At 46.7% G+C, this 20,671-nt stretch overlaps 1 protein-coding gene across 10 annotated transcripts; it reads left to right on the forward strand.

Moving 5' to 3' along the window:
• The first annotated feature begins 6 nt into the window (after positions 1–6).
• Positions 7–19,856, forward strand: LOC128091823 (E3 ubiquitin-protein ligase TRIM39-like). 10 transcript variants are annotated; one of them, XR_008211520.1, is made up of 13 exons: positions 7–2,585; positions 2,935–2,979; positions 3,161–3,454; positions 4,221–4,259; positions 4,442–4,537; positions 4,611–4,635; positions 4,918–4,973; positions 5,609–5,640; positions 11,664–11,739; positions 12,552–12,652; positions 14,207–14,329; positions 14,902–14,940; positions 15,661–15,762. XR_008211520.1 is itself a non-coding variant. In XM_052705177.1 (12 exons), exons 5-12 carry the CDS (start codon positions 12,589–12,591, stop codon positions 19,567–19,569), a joined length of 903 nt encoding a protein of 300 aa, XP_052561137.1. In that variant the 5' UTR covers positions 4,537–4,635; positions 4,918–4,973; positions 5,609–5,640; positions 11,664–11,739; positions 12,552–12,588; the 3' UTR covers positions 19,570–19,856. The 10 variants fall into 10 exon arrangements, 7 of the variants coding, with proteins under 7 accessions (XP_052561140.1, XP_052561141.1, XP_052561139.1 ...); XR_008211519.1 differs by having other exon boundaries at positions 12,557–12,652; XM_052705177.1 differs by lacking the exons at positions 7–2,585; positions 2,935–2,979; positions 3,161–3,454; positions 4,221–4,259 and adding exons at positions 17,343–17,399; positions 17,773–17,793; positions 18,287–18,313; positions 19,025–19,856 and having other exon boundaries at positions 4,537–4,635; positions 15,661–15,687.
• Positions 19,857–20,671: the final 815 nt, after the last annotated feature.

Genomic DNA, 20,671 nt, shown 5'->3' on the forward strand with positions numbered 1-20,671 from the left:
AATAAATCACTTCTTGTTTCCGAATTCACACCCAATCAACGGATCCTTCCTGAGAAATCATAAAGGAAGGGAGATGAAAGGGTGAAAGGTGCCTGATGTCCCTGTGAGTTGGGGCAGCTGTGACTTTCCTGTCCTGCTCCTGTCCCCTGACAGGATTGTTGGTTGCTACAACCAGCAAGAACTTAAACACCCATCCTGTGTCAGTGGGCATCATCACCACCATCCTCTTTAAGCACTGAGCCAGTGCCACGTGTCCTTTTATGCAGAGACTGAGTCTGTGCCATGATTTTATGTTCAGCTGATGGACCAAAATTCAACCCAAGCTGCGGAGTCCATGCAGGGAACAGAAGAGCCTCAGCAACTGAGAATTCTGGACACTGTGTGAAAGCCTTTTAGGTAATGTAGGCATGTCTACTGAAGATCTCAAAAGACACAGCAACACGTGTAACCATTATCATCCCTTACCTCTGGACTCAGATTGATAAGGAGATTAATAATTCATCTTCTCTTGAGATAAAGCACACTGAATATGGCAGCATTTCAGAGCATGCAGTAAAGACTGGGTGCAAGCAAATCACCAGGTGGTAGATCTCTGCGTTAGCAGAAGGTACAGAAGGTCAAGAGCTTTTTTGATAAACGATCTCTGAACTGCTTTTGGGTTTCATTGTAGGTGTTTGGACCGCAGTCTGGCCATGACACAATCCAAACCTTTGCTTTTGCTCTCTGTTCATCCACGCTGTGCAACAACTGCCCTGACCTGGGGGACCGAGAGCAGCAAAATTCTGCCTGAAGATTAAGGACACGCTCAATACTGCTACCAGGCAACTTACAGCACCTTTCATCAAAAGCCAGCAGGAAGATGGATCGAACACAAGGGGAATCCTGCCCCACAGATCTCAAGCCCTTCCCAAGCTGAGTGGAAACACTCGGCCTGTCTTCATCGTCCAGCACAGAGCAAAGCAACCGTGGCCACGCCGTGCAAACAGCCAAAGTTCTTTGCAGCTCATCAGCCCTCTGCACTCACACACTGCCATGCTTTTGGTCCCTCAGACTGGACTGCTCTTTTAAATGCTGCTTCAAGCCCAGCTCTGCGCAAGCAAAGCATCACAGAGAAATGCATCTTTCTGAAGGAGCGGTCGGGTGAATCTTGTGTGGGAGGAAAGTTCTCATTTCTAAACAGACGAGGCGTTGCTGTGTGCACGAAGCTGTGTCTGGCCAGGCCAGAGAGCGCTAAGAAAGGGTGATGCAAAAATAGCACAGGCTGATTCTGAGCATGCAGAAAGTTCATCACTCACCACAGAGTGAGTTCCCAGCACGTGGCGACGCTTTGTGTGTCTCCAGGTTGCGTGTAGCCCTCTGTTGGTTGTCTCTGTGGGCTGATGCAGGGCCAGAGCTCCTGGTGGCTGAGTTCCTCCATTCTCAGAGCAGACAGCAGAACTGCAGCCGTGGTTCTGCTCTGCCCCTTGACTTCACCATCAGCCCTACATCCAAGCAGGGACACATTCTCAATTGTGAGCCCAGAGAAAATGTTTTGTGGGACAGAGGAGTGGGGAGAGGCGCTAGTTTACTTCTACTGCAAGGAATGAAACTGCAGTGCTGTTTCCTTGCGGTGACAACGGCGGCGATAGTGAGTGCAAAGAAGTTTTCTGCTGTTGGAGTTCTGCAGGTGATGGAGAGTGTGTGGCTGCACTCAAGGCTTTGGGTTGTTTGCAGGCTTCTCACTGCTGGGATGCTCCCTGGAGAGTGAGATTGGGCTGAGAATGCAGTCTAAAGAGTAAAGGAGCAGTGGGGATATGTGTAAAGCACAGAAGAGATGCCCTGCCTGGCGCAGAGAAGTTGTATTTGAAGAGATCTTGTAAACAAGATGGACAGTGATTGATTACACAGTTTGGCAGTGGCAGGACAAAGAGAAAGGTTTTAAAATAGATGTGGGGTGATTAATGTCAGACGCTAGGAAGAAATTCTTGATTCAGTGTGTGTTGAGGCTCTGGCACAGGCTGCCCGGAGAAGCAGTGCATGCTTCATCTCTGGAGATGCTCAAGGATGGAACGTAAGATTCTATGATTCTATGGTATAGATAACTGCATTATCTTTAAGATCCCTTCCAAATCAAACCTTTCTCTTTTATGACTTTGATAGACTGGGGGTGGTCAGCAGTTTGGAGGAGACAGAGCAGGGAGGACAGCTGACCTAAAGAGACCAAAGTGACACTGCATGCAGAATGAGGCCATGATCAGCAAGCAGATGTGGGGAAAAGAGGGAGAAAGGAGAAGTTTCCTCCCTCCAGGAAACAGGAAACGCGGACCATGCTGAGGTCTCTACATGTCCTGAAATAAAAGCGGTGTCTCTGCTGACGCAGTAGATGCACCATAGGCTGCATCACAGCCTCTCGCTGTGAATAACTCTGCATCAGCTGCAGAAGCACCACAGGACACGTCCAAGGCTCACAAGACAAACCTGTGACCATCTGCACCCAGCTCACAGCAAAGCAGGAGCCGGGAGAAGAGATCTCCAAAAGATGTGGGTGCAGACGGGATGGGCCACGCCGTGTCCTCGTGTCTCTGCCCTCCTGCTGCTGTTGCTTGGTGAGTTGGGGATGCTGTGGGGAGCAGGGAACCCTGCCTGGAGCAGGAAACCCACCAGTAATATTCTTGGGGTGGTGCTGAGGTTGAAGATGAGTAGGAACATGTGTGTAGGCATGTAAAAATTTGAGAATGAGGAATGCTGTCTGAATTTGAATTTGAGGAGATTGCATCTGGAACCGAAAACACATCTGGACTGGGCTTAGATATGCTGAGAAGGAGATGGAGGAGAGGCAGTATGCAAAAACACAGATGAGATTGCTCCTACTCAGCAACGAGGACATGGGCAGGAACATGTGGGTGAGCAGGACATTGTCCCTCTAACCAAAACCCTCTCTGTCTCATGGTGCAGGTACTGGTGGGAGCACACAGAACATCTGCAGCTCCAGGACTGATGGTGAGTGTGAGAATGGGTCCAGAAAATGAAAACATCGTGGGGGAGGAGACGGAAAGTGAGAAAGGAATCTTTCCCAATGAATTCCCAATGTCCACCCCTGGAGTGCTGGTTGTCCATGCCTTGGGATACAAGGTGTTTTTCAGCTACTGATGCTGGTGGAACCCCTGTGCCATCTCTCCAGGTGCTCTCCAGGCTCCTGTCCTATACCTTAACGCATCCAGTGCTCAGGAAGGGGACGTTGTCCTGGCTCAGTGTGTTCTTCAGGACCAGTTTCCTGCTACCCGAATTGTCTTCTGCAAGGATGGGTTGGAGGTGTACAGCATGAAAGCCCAAGAGGGCAAGGTCATCAACTCCATGCTGCTGAGCATCACTGAGAGAAGCAGTGGGACTTACAAGTGTTTCTACGAGCAGAGGAGCAAGAAAAACTGGCTGAGGAGCTCTGTCCTCAGCGCTCCCCGGGACCTGCATGTCACAGGTGGGGCATGAGATCAGGGTGGTGGGGACACAGGTGGGACTGAACATCCCATGTGCAGCAAGAGATGTCATAGGGTGGGGTTGGTTCTGGAAGGATTCCCTTCTCCATCCCACGCTGCAGAAATGGGGCTCTGCAGTGCCCAGGAAAAGAAAGGAAAGATAGGGGGTGGCCATGGAGCCTTTGAAGAGGGGTAAGGATGCTTCAAGGATCGTTGCAACATCTTTATGAGCGTATGGAAGGGAAATTGGAGCGATTTCCAGGAGTGAGATTGTTCCTTACTGTGTGAGTTCCCACTCGGGAAGAAGATGATGCTGTGGCCATGGTGTGGGGATGGCCAGATGTCGGTGAGCTTTGGGGTCTGGGTGCCCCCACCTTCAACAAAGCCACCAAAAAGAGCCTTTAGATGACGGCAGGAGGGGAAACACAGGATGCAGTCTTGTAAATTTGATGCTGCCATCTCATCTAGGCAGGGCAACATACTAGCCCTTTCTTATCCCCAAGGGCAAGGAAAGAAGAGGGCTGTGCTGCAGTATCATACAATGCACAGCTGCATCTCTGCCATGCATTTCTTGATCCATCATAGTTTCCATAATCGATACCCATGTGGGAGAGAACCCGCATCGTTCCACGTGTCTCAGGGGCAGAGCTGGCTGAGTGGACTCCTGCCCACGGCTGCAAGCTGTGCCCCTACCAATGCATTCAGGGGCTGTGTTCATGCAGAGGTGAGAGTTCAGGGGATACTCAGCCCATCCATTTGTGCCAACAGGCCACGTGTCCGGCTCCACGGAAGGGACAGCAACTGCTGGTGAGGCTTTCCCCTTTACTCCTGCAGTCCCCATGCATCCCAATCTTCCCTCTCGCTCTCCTTTGTCCCCATTTTGTCACTGCGTCCCCAACACACCCCTGTGTCCACATCACTCCCTTCGGACTCAACCGCACTCCATCAACCCCAAGCTCTCTGTCCCCACGCCTCCAATCTGTTCCCAGACCCCAACAACCAGCAGGCCTCCGCAGTCACTGCGGTGGCATCGGTGACTGTCATCCTCCTCCTGTCTGCAGCGACCTTCTGGACCGTCAAGAAAGGTGAGGGTTTGTGGGAACTGTGAGGGATCCACGAGGCTGTCACAGCTCTGATGTGGGACGTTTCTTCTTGCAGGTACCTGCAGGGAGAGGTGCCAAAGGTGAGCAGTAATGGCCTAGTCAGGGCTGGGGGATTCAGGTGCAGCTGGGACCCTGTGCAGGGCAGCATGATCTGCGGGTTCCCCCAAGATAAGGTGGGATTTCCATCCTGTTGGGGAAGAGAGCATTTCCTCATGGGAATATTTCCAACAGAACATGGGCACCTGGTGGATGAGAGATTGCCGTGGGTTTGGATCGAACGCAGTGCCCAATGCAAGGAGGCATCATTCAGTGAATATCCCCAGCAAACACACAGCCCAAATCCGTTTCCCTTTCCTCTCCAGGCAGCAGCACGTTCCCAGCCAGCCGACGGAAGCCACCGACTATGGAGAACTACACTGTGAGTGCTGGGCACCTCTTTTCCATGGGGATCCCCTTCCCATGAGCTCCCATTCGCAATCCCACCAGTTCCTTTCATGATGGGACTCGCAAAACTATTCATCAAGGGAGAATTTCTCCGTGCTGCTTTCATCCCAGTGCTTGTGGTGACAAATCCCACATCCATGGTGGATCTCTCAGTTCAGACTCTGCTGTTCACCTTCTTCATTTTCTCCTCCCTGTGGTGTTTGTTTCAAGCCCGGCCCAAGGCTCAGCCCCACACTGGAGGATGCTTACAGAGACAGGGGTGGGGAAATATCTCAGAGGTGGCTCTGCAAGTGCAGGCAGCAGCAAAAGGGAGGATGCTGTGGTTGGAGGCAGGGGATGTAACCCCACCACGCGTGCACCTTGCTCTGCTTGCAGCTCGAATTTCATTGCAGAGCAGCAGGCTGAGATGTAAAGAGAGAAAATGCCTCCACCAATGGGAAAATGCCCCAAAGCCCATCATCTCTGCTCCTGCGTATCTTCCTGCACAGAGTGGGCAAACGGGGTTGGGCAGTCAGAGCAGAACCCATCATCTGCTGCCCAAACCAATGGTGGTTCTCCCCTGTTCCCATATTGGTACTGAGCACTCACGGTGTATTTGTTCCCCCACAGATGCCACCATTGTCCACTATCAAAGGGACAAGGTGAGTTGGAGTCCTTCCCGCTGGAATTGAGTGATACGCTCCTCAGACACGTCATGGTATTGTTTGTTCACCTCCTCATGCATCTCCTGTTCTTACGTTCCCTCTGCTTGCAGAAAAATGGCAAATCACGAGATACTTTTTCTAGCCACACATCACACTCTCCTCTCTGACTTCTGCAAACACCTCCCCCTGTTGTGCAGAATTGCAGCCCCTTGTTGCTGCTGCCACAACTGTGCGGTTCCTCCTCGGAAGCTCCAGAAATGGTTCTATTTGAGGAGTTGGAAGAACATTTCTGAGAGTTGGAAAGAAAGCAAAGGGGGAAAATCTTGCCAACAATTATGAAGAAGAGTCTATCTAGCAAGGAAGTGCTGCCCCAGATGTGCTCTTATTTTTGCTAGCTGTCTCCTGCCTGCTTCTTCCTGCGTGCGTGGCTCTTGGTGCACCTGGAGTCTCCTCGTTCAGGGCCTGCAGGCTGTAGCTGCAGTAATTGGGCTTTTCTTTCCCCTCCTGCCTCCTGTGAAGCAGATAAATGACAGCAGAGCCCTGTAGGCTACAGCATGGCAAAAGCCCTGGGACTGGGTCACGGCCACTGTGTTTCCTTGCACAGGGCTCCTGGGGTGTAACGTGGGGCAGAGAGTATTTATGGGGTTTGCTCTCATGTCACATCTGGCAGAATAAGATTTATGACTTGCTTATGTACACAATGCCTGCAATATTAATAAAACATCACAGATACACCAAAGTGGAACATAATGATGTTGTCATGCAAATCCACAAGCTGCACTTTGCTGCATCATCAATCTCACCACAGTCTTGAATCAGAGGAATCACGGAGTGATGAGCTGTGGTTATGCATTACTGCTGTGGCTTCAGGTGGAAGAAGCTCTGAAGATGCCCAGGCTGGCTGTGTTTTGGTACCCACTGTGAGCCTGAAGTGCAAGGATTCTGTCACAGCCCTGTGCACAGAACGTCGCTCTCAGGGTGCATTCAGAGAGAATTACACCAGATTCGACTGGGAAGACTAAGGGAATCTTCTGTGCCTCTGTGTCACAGACTGGCTTTGTTCTGTCACCGTGTCTGTGACTGATTAAACAGCAGAACAGAAGTGAAAATGAAGGCAGGAGCAGCAGCGGGCTGCGCACCCACCTGTGGTCTGATTATGCTTTGAAGCTGAGTGTTTGTTTGTGAAAGGCTCTGTGTGGTTTTGGGGTTTCCTCGTCTCTTGGACAATGTCATGGCACTTACAGGACTTCTACACGGAGCACAAATTCCTCAAAACGACGTTGAAATTTGCTCACACGGGGCCAGACGAGCCTTATGTGGTCACAGGTGTGTGCATCAGGGCTCATCAGACTCAAACCCTCCTCATCTAACGAGGAGAAATGAGTACCTCTGAGACCTGAGCTGAGGCAGGTCAGTGAAGATGCATCTCAGTACTGCATCTCAGACAGATGAACGTTTCCAGCATGGGAGGCACAAGGGCAAAAGCCAATGAACACAAAGGCAATGAAGTGGGCAGATGTTTAGAAAAATCTTTACTTCCTGACTGTGAAATGACTTCTTGTTTCCTAATGCACACCCAACCAATGGATCGTTGCTCAGAGATCACACAGAATCACAGAATTGTAGGGGTTGGAAGGGACCTCCAGAGCTCATCGAGTCCAACCCCCTGCCAAAGCAGTTCCCTACAGCAGGTCGCACAGGTCGGCATCCAGGCAGGTCTTGAACATCTCCAGAGAAGGAGACTCCACCACCTCCCTGGGCAGCCTGTTCCAGTGCTCCGTCACCTCACTGTACAGAAGTTCTTGTGCACATTGGTGCAGAACTTCCTATGCTGCAGTTTTCAGCCGTTTCCCCTTGTCCTGTCTCCACTGACCACTGAAAACAGTCTGGCCTCGCCATTCTGCCCCCCACACCTCAGATACTGATAGACCTGGATCAGGTCCCCTCTCAGTCTTCTTTTCTCAAGGCTGAACAGACCCAGTTCACTCAGCCTTTCCTCATAGCAAAGATGCTCCAGGCCCTTCACCATCTTTGTGGCCCTCCGCTGGACTCTGTCCAAGAGATCCTTGTCTTTTTTGTACTGGGGAGCCCAGAACTGGACGCAGAGCTCCAGATGAGGCCTCACCAGGGCAGAGCAGAGGGGGAGGATCACCTCCTTCGACCTGCTGGCCACGCTCTTTTTAATGCACCCCAAGATGCCATTGGCCTTTTTGGCCACAAGGGCACACTGCTGGCTCATGGCCGACCTGTCGTCCACCAGGACACCCAGGTCCCTCTCCACAGAGCTCCCCTCCAGCAGCTCATCCCCCACCCTGTACTGGTGCATGCAATTATTCCTCCCCAGATGCAAGACTCTACACTTGCTGTTGTTAAACCTCATCCGGTTTTTTTCTGCCCAGCTCTCCAGCCTGTCCAGCTCTCGCTGAATGGCAGCACGGCCTTCAGGCTGTCAGCCAATCCTCCCAACTTTGTATCATCAGCAAACTTGCTGAGGGTGGCCACCATCCCCTCATCAAGGTCATTGATGAAGATGTTGAACAAGGACCCAGCACCGACCCCTGAGGAACACCACTGCTTACAGGCCTCCAACCAGACTCTGCACCACCAACGACGACCCTCTGCGCTCTGCCACTCAGCCAGTTCTCAACCCACCTCACTGTCCACTCGTCTATCCCACACTTCCTCAGCTTTGTTATAAGGATGTCGTGGGGGACAGCATCAAATGCCTTGCTGAAATCAAGGTAGACTACATCCACTGCTCTCCCCCCATCCACCCAGCCAGAGACAACGTCATAGAAGGCCACCAGGTTGGTCAGACACGACCTCCCCCTGGTGAACCCATGCTGACTACTCCTGATAACCTCCTCTTCTTCCAGTTGTCTGGAGATGGCATCCAGCACAGCTGTTCCATCACCTTTCCTGGGACAGAGGTGAGGCTGACTGGCCTGTAATCACCTGGATCTTCCTTCTTGCCCTTTTTGAAGACTGCAGTGACATTGGCTCTCCTCCAGTCTTCAGGCACCTCCCCCATTATCCAAGACCTCTCAAAGATGACAGAAGCGGTTCAGCAATCACCTCTGCCAGCTCCCTCAGCTCCCGTGGATGCATCCCATCGGGTCCCATGGATTTATGAACATTGGTGTTGCCTAGGCGCTCCCAGACCACCTCTTCCCTGACTGCAGGGAGGTCTTCCATCCCCCAGACCCTCTCACTAACCTCCAGGGTCTCGGATTCCTGAAGGGGAGCTTTCTCACTGAAGACAGAAGCAAGACAGAATACAAGAAGGTATTGGAGACAAAACCATAAAAGGTGTCTGGAGGACCTCCAGACTGGGCAGGCGTGACTTTGATGCCCTGCTCCTGCCCTCTGGCAGGACAGTTATTATAACCAACCATCTCCATCCTTTGTCAGTGTGCTGTTCAGGGGCACCAACATCTCCAGCAGCATCTTTTTCTTTGAGCTGAGCGAGTGACTCACGTTCTTTTAAGTAAAATCAATGTTAAAATTTTGCATTCTGCTGATTAATCAAAATTTGGCCCCATCTGCAGAATCCATCCATGAAAAGACTCAGCAACTGAAATTCTAGACGTTGTGTGAAACTGTAAGCCTTGTTGATAAGTCAGGCAGGTTTGGTAAGGAAGATCTCAAAAGACACAGCAACGCTTGCTACCAATTAACATTCCTTATCTCTGGACTAAGGTTGATAAGGAGATTAATAATTCCTTTCGTCTTGAGATGGAGTCTGGCCAGGCCAGAGAGCGCTAAGAAAGAGGGATGCAAAAATAGCACAGGCTGATTCTGAGCACGCAGGAGGTTCATTGCTCAGCACAGAGTGAGTTCTCAGCACACGGCAACGTTTTGTGGATCTACAGATTGCTCCTATCCCTCTGTTGGGGGAATCAGCCTCTGCCCAGGACTTAACCTCCTTGCTCCTCCATGTCTTACCTGCCATAGGAGGGAAGCATCCTTGTGTTGCAGTTAGATGCAAAGGGTTCTTTGGTGTTACAGGGAGGAAGAGTTGGATGTCCACTGCCTATAATCAACACTGAGCCTTATTGCAGAATTAAAAATGTATTTCAGCTAATGTCAATTAGGAAAGGACTCCACATCTTAAGTCTGTAGATCAAAGGGAGTGAACTCTGAACAGTGGAACTGAAATGAAGACTGAAGCATTAAAGATTAACTCCTGGTACAGCTCTGCCTGAAGGTCAGCTGCTGTTTTATTGTAATGCCAGCACTTTCTTGTCAAGGTGCACTGTAAACGGAGACTCTTTGTCCTTGGGTCTTGGCAGATATCACTGAGAGAACTTGGTTTGAAATGGGGGTGACTTTGAAGATCATGCCTTGGAATGCAGGTGTTCTTGGATTTTCATTGGACTCACCTCTTAATATTACCTCTCACAACTGTTTCTTCTTTGAAACGTGATGCAGCAAGCACTGTTACATGGGTTGATAGTGACAGGACAAGGGAGAATGGCTTTAAAAGTTTTAAATGGTTTTAAGACAGGGGAGATTTAGGTTAGACATTAGGAGGAAGCTTTTCACACAGAGGGTGGTGAGGCACTGGAACAGGTTGCCCAAGGAGGCTGTGGATGCCACATCCCTGCAGGCATTCAAGGCCAGGCTGGATGTGGCTCTGGGCAGCCTGGGCTGCTGGTTGGCAACCCTGCCACACAGCAGGGGGTTGAAGCTTTTCAACACAGGCCATTCTATGATTCTATGAAGTATTTTTAGCCTGCCTTAGAAACAAAAATGAATTTTCTTCAAGAAAGAGAAGAGAAGAAGGAGGAAGAAAAAGGCTGTCCTTGGTGTCAGGGAGTACTCAAAAGTAATATAACATACACGAATCCATGGAGCCCGACAGGCTGCATCCACCAGGTCTGAGGGAGCTGGTTGATGTCATTGAAAGACCACTCTCAGTTATCTTTGGAAGTTTCATAGCAGTTTGGAGAGAAGGAAGAGAGCAAACATCAACTTCAAGGAAGGCAGAAGGAAGACTCAGGTAACTACAGGGCAAACCTTTTCATCACAGACCCTGGAAAGGAGCTGGAGAAACCCCTCCCCCAAACAAAACAAGAATGTAATTGAGTGCAGTCAGCATGGCTCTGTGAAGGGCAAATCATGCCTTATTAATCCGAAAGGCTTCTACAACGAGGTAACAAACTTGGTAGATAAGAAAGCAGAGGGAGCTGTTCACCTGCTCTTGGTGATAGGCTTTTGATTCTGTCTCCTGTAATATCCTCGTGGAGATACTGAGTGGAACATTCAGTGAAGTGGAAATCAGTTGAACAGCCAGGCTGTGTTGGATTTTCATGCTCATATAAAGGGGAGAGGATGACTTTCGTTGGAGCAGGTTGATCTTATAGGACTGCAGCCACTGGAAAGGACCCACAGTGTGGGGAAAGGTCCCACAGCAGGGAAAAGTGTGAGGAAGAATCACAGAATCACAGAATCACAGAATCACAGAATCACAAGGTTGGAAATGACCTGCAAGAAGGAGCAGAAGATAATTATTTGCTCATTCCCTGTGTCCTGTGCCACTCAGTGAGGAGTGGGGTTGGGAATAAAAGGGTGAAACTGAGCCCAAGAAGGGCAGCAGAAGTAAGAAAAGTGTTGGTTCAATTTTGTCTCTGGTTCTCACCACTTGTATCTATTTTAATTTGTGACAAATTGAATTTTCACCAGAGTGAATCTGCTTTATCTATTGTGACAACTGCTAAGTGATCTCCTTGCCTTTATCTCAATTCATGACCTTTTTCATCTTCTTTTCTGTGTTTTGTTGAGGAGGGAGGAGTGGAAAACAGCTGGGTGGGCATCTGGCATCTGGACAAGACAACAAACTGGGAAGAATGTCTTCAACATCAGAATTGTCCTGTTGCCACTTAGATATACCTGGAAAGGCAAATGGGAAACTGATAAAGCTCAGAAAGAGGAAGAACAAAGTCCTACCAACGGGGAAGAAAGGCCACAGATGCCAGCACCACCTTCTTTCATGTGATCCATAATTGCCTTTCTTTCAGTGCCATGTGCTGTTTATATTTAACTGTGCAGTCAAGAGTTCCAGTTGAATTTATGAGTTCACCGGTTTCTGTACAGGTAAATTCTCATATATCCATTTCTTTTTTTTTTTTCATTTCCTTCTGATCTGTATCTTCAAATTATGTTTCCATTCGTTGGCTTCTGTGGAATAGACTCCTATTTTTAAAATAGTTATATTTGGTTTAAAGACGGGGTTCATCTGTCCGAATGACTCCACCTGTGGTTCAGCTGACATTTGGGATGTCGGCCTTTGTCTTGAGACCTGGTGCTCAATTCCTTCAGCTGAGGCACCTGGTGACTTTACTGTCACCCCAAAATGCAGCAAATGTCGCATGCACGTCTGTGTAAAAGTCACAGGGAGGAGAGAAGGAGGGGAAATACTATGGAAAAAGGCTCATTGGATGAGATGAGGACAAGAAATGAATGCGTTCATTATTGTTACTACTGGCGCTGGCTCAGTATAGGGGAGATTAATGTAATTTATTGGTAATTGATAGAAGACTGGAGAAAAGTGAACTAAAGCAAACTGAAAGCACCTTCCTCCCATCCACCCAATTCTGCCTCGTCCCCTCAAGCAGCACAGAGGAGTAGGGCAAATATGGTGGGGCAAAACGCTTAGAGGAGAAAGCCAAGCGAGCTGACCGAAGGTTTGTCACGTACCTTGTGCACAGCAATAAAAGCTCAGAGAAAGGAGGAAAGTGAAAGAGTTGGTGGTTACAGAAAAATAAACATGCACTCAGCAAGGCGTCAGCTACTCAGGTGCAAACATCCTGCCAGCAGGAAAGATCAAGCAGAAGTATAGGATCAGTGGCTATGTTTTCATCATGTGGTTTTGTTTTGGCCACTGCTTGCTCTAAATTACCTTTCAGGTCAGATTTAAAAGCTCTGCAAGAAACAGTGTGGCAGATGAACAGTCCTGAGATGAGTTGTTTCTTCTGTGTTCTGCTTCTGCTCCAGATGGCTCGTGCAGGTAAATGCCTCCTCCCTGTAATATCTGAGAGCTTCTCGTAAGCAATTAATCAATCAATCAAACAAACAAATGCATTTTAAAAAGCAGTGCAGCCTTTTGCATTCCTGTATCCAGGCGCTAGGGGATGCTCTCCAGTTCTGGAAGTAGTTTCATGGCTTCCAGCTGAGTTGGAAATATCCAAAGAATTTTCTAGGACGGTTTCTCTGATGAAGCAGATTTTTTATTCGCCGTTGCAAGCAGGAGAGCCCCGAGAAAACAACGGTTCCATCTTGTATCCCTATTGCCTGATGCTGAGCTCTTTCTCCCCTGGTTCCTCACTGGCTGAGTGCTGCAGGTTCACACTCTTTCTCGACTCTTCTCTAATCATACAAACACCAGGTAGATACGGTAGACACAAATCTTTGCTTCTCAAACACACACGTCTTCATTGGTTAATTGACTTCTAACAATTGCAAGCATTTTGGTGATGACTTTTCGGATTTACAACATAAACACAGAGTCTTTTAATTGTTTAACCCCCCCTCTAACATTGGTGCCCTTTCACACTGGGTCGTTGTTCTGGTCGTTCATCTGTCCTTGCATAGAGATAAGGAGGATAGAGGGCAGCATCTTGGAGTCTGTCTATGGCCTGAATAGACATTCATAAATGAATGCTGGAATGCATTTCCACAAAGCAAGACAGTTCTGCTCTGCGTAAAGGCCCTGACTCTTGAAAGTTTGTTAAATATATTGTATTTCCACCAGTCTAATGAGCAGCCTTACAACATGTTTCTTATTTCAGGATGCTATGCTCGTATAGTTTAGAACCTTCAAATTATTTGCAGCATCGTGTGAAAGCATCCATCAAGCAATTTAGTAATTACATTTCTAAAATATGTTACTAACATGTGTGGTATTCTTACTTTCTACATCAGCTATTTCTAAGGGCACGTTACGGCTTAATTCTTTATTATTCTTACATCACTTACGAGTTCTTGCGTTGATTCTTAATTCTTTAGATCAAAGATTGTCCTTTTTAATGTTTAAGGCAGAAACAACACTTTCATTTCCCACAGCTGTCATTTCCATCTGGAAATGAAGAGTTCAACCCCCCTCTTCTCCTCACTCTACCTTTAGCTGTTTAATTCATTCCAGCTCCACCACTGCGGTAACAACAGTTTCATTTTTGTGTAGCAGAGCAAAAGAAAACACAAATTCAAAGGAAGGATTGGATAAGTTCCTATCAGCAAAATCTATCAAATGCTTCTGTAGACAGACGTGACTCGGGAGGTCCGTGCTTCACTGGAAGACAGGAGAGAACAGTGTGGGAATACAACCAACCACCTACTTGCTCTGCTCTTATCTCCTTGTGGAGTCATCCTACACTGCCCGCACTGGGAGGCTGAATTTGGTTGCCTGAACCATTTAATGCCATGTGAGGCCCCCTCCTTTTCTGCAGAAGGACGCGGGAGTCCTGTGGGTTTTGACTGAATCCTGCTTTGAAATCACAACTGAATGCTTCAATGTAGGCTTCTAAATTCAGGAGTCTAATGTTTTTTCTTTCTTTCCTGCTAGAAACTCTTGATGTATCCAAATTGATTGAAGCGAACCACAACCTCCTCATAGGTGTCACTGCTTTAGTCTCCGTTCTCCTTCTCATGGCCATCATCATTGCGTTCTACTATTGCTTCTGTTCAGGTACGGGCATTTTCTCCCAACATCTGCAGCTTGTATGTGCTCCAAGTTCTGCTGCCCTCATTCCATCCTTATTTACACGGCATCCAGGTGGAGATGTGAAGAGTGAAGCACTCAGTCCATACCTTGCCAAAGTGTGAGCAGTAACTGCAGATGTTTGGAACCGATAATCATTCTCCCCCATCCTTCCTTCTCACTGTTGGGTTCAGCTCATCCACGTGGTCCAGAGCCATAAAACCTGGCTCTGATCTTGGCACTGCTGGTCATCTCTGAGGTGCTGACCTTCACGCTCCTCCCTCTGCACCAAAATGTGCTTGTTATATTTTAATGGCTTCAGCTTCCATATGAGAGGGAAAAGGAACGAGAAGAGAGTACAACTACATTGATTTCCATTCAGTAACACCACTTTCTTGATTTGTTTGAATCAAGCTGTCCAAGCCCTAAACGATCCCAAAAACTTCCAGACACCAATATTTTATGGGAAGTTTAACGTTTAAGCTTTCACATCCACTGTGGAGTTTTCATGCTCTCTCTTTCTTTTCTTTTTGTTTTTTTTTCTTCTTCTTTTTTTTCAGTTAATCGTTCAAAGGATCCTGAAGGAGATCCTGAAAGAGGTAAAGTGTAGGTTAGAGTAAATGCTGATGATTACAGATGTCTTCGTTGGTACTTGATTGTGTATCTGTTTGGAGTTTGCACTTCAGAGCTGCTCTGGGACCATGGGGTGTGACCCAAACGTGATTCCCAGATGCTGTAAGTAATGAATTAAATTGAGAGTACGAGAGATTTTGCAAGTTTTGAGGTGCCTGCCTTGTCTGATTTCAGACCGAAATGCAGTGTCATCACCGATATCCAAGACTCATTTGCAGAAATGCAAGCACAAATGTCATTTCAGGTGTCGTAAGATACTGTTTGCCTTCAAGAAGATCTGTGCAGCTGTCTGTGTGCCCCCAGCACACCTGAGCCTCTAAATATCTTTGTAAGGGAAAGTGAATCTGGGCCCACACACCCATTTGCCATCAAAGGGCAGCTCAGGGAGGCAGCTCTTCCCTCCCAAGGCAGATCAAAAGAAAGGGGAAGAGGGAAGATGGATTCTGGGAGCTTTAGTTGGCACTAAGTCCAATTTGAATGAATGCTCTGTCTTAGCAGTCAAAAAGGACTGAACCCCGTGGGTTCCTTCCAGCTCAGGATATTCTATGATTCCATTAATCACTCGTGGAGCTGAGAATCCGTCCTGGGTGGTCAACTGAAACGAGCACATTAAATTTTTCAACTAATATTGTTTTTGTTTGGATGGACACAGGAATAAGAACACCAACCTCTTATTTCCTCTCTAGGGTCACTCATTCCTGACAATTCTGAAGGTAAGAGTTATGGTGCACAGAGTAGTAAAAAAATGATGTCTATGCCATATTCGACTACACCGTATTGAACTTCTGATGCAGGATCTCAGAAGCCAGTTGTGTCTTGTGTCTTCCATTCAAGTTAATATTGGCACGAATCTCCACGGCTCTGTCATCTGCTGCATCTGCTGTGAGGGCAACAACACCACTGTAAAGGTGGTTAAAGAGTGATTTTTGTCAACTACCTCTATTTGCAAGCAGTCACAAAGGAATTTTAGTAAAAGCACTTTTCCTTTTTCCTTTTTCCTTTTTCTTTTTTCTTTTTTCTTTTTTCTTTTTTCTTTTTTCCTTTTTCTTTTTTCCTTTTTCTTTTTTCTTTTTCCTTTTTTCTTTTTTCGTTTTTCTTTTTTCTTTTTCCTTTTTTCTTTTTTCTTTTTTCCTTTTTTTATTTTTCCTTTTTTTCTATTTCCTTCTTTCTCTTTCCTCTTTCCTTTTTCCTTTTTCCTCTTTTCTCTTTTTTCTTTTTTTTTCTTTTTTCTTCTTTTTTTTTTGTTTTTTTTTTTCTTTTCCCTTCCTTCCTTCCTTCCTTCCTTCCTTCCTTCCTTCCTTCCTTCCTTCCTTCCTTCCTTCCTTCCTTCCTTCCTTCCTTCCTTCCTTCCTTCCTTCCTTCCTTTTCTTTCTTCGTTTCTCCCTCTCTCCTCTTTTTCCTTTCTCCCTTTCTCCCTTTCTTCCTTTCTCCCTCTCTCTTTTTCTCCCTTTCTCCCTCTCTCTTTTTCTTCCTTTCTCCTTTTCTCTTTTTCTCCCTTTCTTCCTTTCTCCCTTTCTTCCTTTCATCCTTTTTTTTTCTTTTTACCTAAAAAATTATTAGAAAAACCAGAAGAGCCTTTTGGATCTGTTCTCTGCTTGGCCATTTAAAGTATCATTTTGCATCCCAAGACCCCTTGGACGAAGGCATGGGTTCGAGCTGGTCGATGATGTCCCCAGAAACACTTTGTAACCCAGGGGCTTTGCACTGACTGAAAGTGCTTTTGATCTTTTGCAGGAAATACCCCTGCAGAAGAAGGTAAGTTTGTGCAATCTCTGTGCAGATGTGTGCTAACAAAATAATGTGCAGTTACTGCTTCTAATAGTGACACCTCGCAGCTCAGAAAGATGTTGGAGGGGCAAAAAGGAATCTTGTACAGCACCGAGGCAGACAGGCGCATCAACCAGCCAGACTTTTTATCCTTTCTTTCTCAGTATTCCTCCCAAGTCCACCTCAACAACTCCCTTCTACCTTTCCCTAAGTATCCTGCAGTAAATTTTGCCCAAAATCTCTTTAAAGCTTCCCATGAGAAGCTTCGAACAACTCCTCCTTCTCACAGTCCTAATTTTGCTCTCTTGTGGGATCCATGAAAATCTTTTTCCCCCCCTTTCTGAACAATGAAGTCCTGGTTATGAAGGACTGCAAAGGACATCTGCTTCAAAGTCTTGTGGCTAAGCAGGAATTCCTTGCAGCCCGTGGCTCTAAGGCACCAAGGGACACAGTTTAGTGATGAAACAGATTGATGGTTGGACTTGATGATTTTGAAAGCCTTTTCCAGCCTAAATGGACAAATAATTCTATGATTCTATCTTTCAAATAATTAACCCTGAAAGTTGAACATTACATGTGTTTTTGTTGTTGTTCTGTTTAGTTTCACCTTCAGAAGAAACCATTATCTCAGCTTCAGAAAAACTTGATGAGGAGATAGGTAAGTGAATCTATCCCCCTCCTATTCGTCTTAAAGGAGTGGTAAAAATTAAACAAAAGTGAATGCAATGCAATCAGTTCCATTACAACGCTCTGTTATTCCTTCTGACCCTAAAATGCTCTACTGACTTGCCCCTGATCCCTGCTGCTTGCTGTTTTCCAGGCTGGCCGATGTTCTTGTCCCATTTAATTTCTGTTTCTCCCTCTTGGACGGCAGTTTAACTCTGAGATTCTTCTCCTAACCCTGTCTCCTCAAAAGACTACTTGCACCTCAATCATCAATATCTCTTCTTCTTCCTTAATAGAAATGCTGAGATTTTTTAAAAAAAATGTTTTAATTTAATTTAATGTGGGTGATTTATATTCTTTTTCAGAGTCCTTAAGGAGAAGAACTGGTAAGCTTCTCTGACCCTTGATTTGGTTTGTTCTTCGCAATTAAACCACAGAGAAAGGGAGATTTTTGCAGTCAGGAGGTCCCAGACTATTCTCATTGCACTTCAGTGGGAAGGATGTTGAAGGTTATCACCTCTGATACGAAGTGAAATTGTGGTGGGAAGTATCTCACTTAAAAGCTGCAGCAGAACGTGTAGTTATGAGGTTGATGTACGCCCTGTTCGTATGAGCAGCTGAGCTGCGTTCTGTTCTGTGCCAGTGCTTTGTATAATTTTTGGTTGACAACCACATGATCTTGCAGATGACAAGGATGCTGAAGGCTCGGTTGGCTTCTCTGTGTATTGAGCTCTTGTGTGGAGCATCTCAGTAATGAGCACTGCCATCAGCTGTGGAGATGCCCACTCTAATCTGGAAGATCATTATTTTTCCATTATGCAAATCATCACCTTCTGAGCCGATCTGACCTACTCACTATTTTCATGTCTTTATCTGCAGAATACCTGGAGAAACTTGTCTTTTTGGGTGAGAGCTCTTGAACTTGTTGGGAGAATCCTGGGTAATGTGTGTTGCATGTGGAACAGCACCCAAAAATGAGTTGTCTCATTTGCTCAAAGTTTTGTCTCTTAAATCTTCTGTGCACCAGTAACAGGGTGCATTCACAGCAGCGTGAATTCATCTTTGGAGCATCCCAGAGTGCCACACGTGCACACTTGAGTGTCTTCATTGGTGACAAATTCGCAGTACGAGCCACAGATTTATTCCCTTCCAAAGTTAAGATCCTGTGCAACAAGGGCAAGTGTGTTCAGCCTGATAATTACCTGAATGATGGATGGAACAGAAAACGTGGTATATCTCTGTGACAAAGGCTGCTGATTTCATTTCTGTGTATTTCCACCCATTTCCTCCCTTCAATCCTAATTTCTTGTCATTGCCCCTGCACTAGTGGTTACCGCCACCAGTGAAATCTTTGCCCTGCTGCGATGCACGTCTCTCTTCCCTGCATCAGCACGTCAGATACAGGCAGTGTGGAGCGACTGAAAGTTGTCTCCAATGCACTTGTTTATTTAGAAATAAGGAAATAAGAATAAAGAATAAAATTAGGAAATGAAGGAAATAAGAATATTAGTTGGCTGGGTTCTATTTTCTCGCTTTTGGGGTGACGATTCAGATTGACTGATTGACTGTTATCCAGAGGAGGAAGAGTTAGTAAGATGATTCCTGCTTTTTTTTCAGACAGAAATTCTGTAACCTTCGATGCTGACACAGCTCACCCTAGACTGGAAGTCTTTGATGAAGGAAAGAGTGTAAAGGATACAGGGACTAACAGAGATGTGGCCATGAATAGCAAAAGGTTCGACTCCCACATCTTCATCTTGGCAACCGAGGGTTTCAACACTGGCAAGCACTATTGGGAAGTGGACGTGGGAAAGAAAAACAGCTGGGAACTGGGAGTAGCTTCTGAAGCTGTGACTAGGAAAGGGACAGTGATTCTCTGCCCCAGAAATGGCTTTTGGGTCATGGCTCTGTCAGACGGGGTAGAGTACTGGGCCTGCACTGACCCTTGGACACGTTTGAATGTGAGGTCGAAACCACGAAAGATTGGGATGCTACTGGACATCTCAGCTGGACAGCTGTCATTCTACGACCCCCAAGGTCAAACGACTCTGTATGCTTTCAACATTGCTGAGAGTGATAAGAAAGGGAAGTTCTTTCCCTTTTTTTCCATGGGTAACAGCGCTGGAAAAAAAGACCCCGAGCCCCTAAAGTTGTGCTCTTAAGGTGAGTAGGCATCTTCATGGAGAAAACTGTCTTGCTGTTTTGCCTTGTTCTCCTCGTATCTTCGTGCCACTGCTGATTTGCACAGACCTTGGAACACATTGTGTGTCCCTTCGTTCAGAGTGCCTCCATCATTTCAGGAACTGTTAAGGTGAATCTTTATTGGCCCTACACTCTCGGGCTCATCAGGACGCGTTGGAGCTGCATCGTCATGTAGGTGCCAACCTGTCAAACAACAATCTCCATTTTTTGCTTTTAACGTGAAGAATAAAATCACTATTTTCCCAGACTGATCTACTGGTGTTTGTTCTTTCCACAGCTTTCTTTCAGCCTCACAGCAGGCCTTTTTTAAAGCCTTCTTGGGTTATGTCCTAGAGTGGGGTGCATCATGCACAAAAGCATGATTTGAAAGCTTTTCTTGTAAAAGTGAGATTCTTCATGCGATTTCATTACTGTATCTCCAGTAAGGATAACGTGGTGGATTCCTGGAGAGGAAGGGAAATCCCTTAGCATAATATTTTGGGTTCTGTAAAGGTTCTGAAAGGATTCTGTAGATCTCTCTACTCTTGTATCATCACTCTTCCTATGACCTAACCTTGCACATTCTGAAGTGAAACCTCCAGCTTTCAAAGGAGTGCACATGAGCCACTGTCCTTGCATGCAGATCAGATCTTCCCCATGAATGCTTCGTTATCTCTAGATCTTGAAAAGCTGCATGGTCAGAGGCAAAGGCCATCTTTGTCCTCTCATGGGCCAAGTTTTGGTGTTGGTCTGGTCTCATCTTGTATGGAATTCCTTCTTCATGCATTTCTTTCCCTTGTCTGCTAATGACTATCTACTCGTTAGTTCTATTCTTCAAACATTTTCCCCCTGTTCTTGTTGGTCAGCTTCAAGCAGAAGACACCTGATTTGTTGCACACAGGGGGCAATTCTGCTATGCATCACTTACTGCATCATCCAAGGGTTTAGTGCTTGCTCTTGCCCTCTGCAGTGGTAGCTGAAAGCTCCGTGCCAAGGCAGCAATGGGCTCTGTGGGATCCATTTCCCCATCACAAACCTTCCAAACGAATTACCTGAACCTTCTATGATTCTGGGTAATGCAGA

Source organism: Tympanuchus pallidicinctus, unplaced genomic scaffold, assembly GCF_026119805.1.
Source record: "Tympanuchus pallidicinctus isolate F22 unplaced genomic scaffold, pur_lepc_1.0 scaffold52, whole genome shotgun sequence".
Lineage (NCBI taxonomy): Eukaryota > Metazoa > Chordata > Aves > Galliformes > Phasianidae > Tympanuchus > Tympanuchus pallidicinctus.

What these genes read in the sequence shown, in the direction of transcription:
- LOC128091823 (XM_052705175.1), top strand. Translation starts at nt 12,496, where the DNA reads ATGTTTTCATCATGTGGTTTTGTTTTGGCCACTGCTTGCTCTAAATTA. An exon ending in CTACTATTGCTTCTGTTCAG is followed by an intron (nt 14,330 to 14,901) that starts GTACGGGCATTT and finishes CTTTTTTTTCAG; the next exon opens with TTAATCGTTCAAAGGATCCT. An exon ending in CATTCCTGACAATTCTGAAG is followed by an intron (nt 15,688 to 17,342) that starts GTAAGAGTTATG and finishes TGTTCTGTTTAG; the next exon opens with TTTCACCTTCAGAAGAAACC.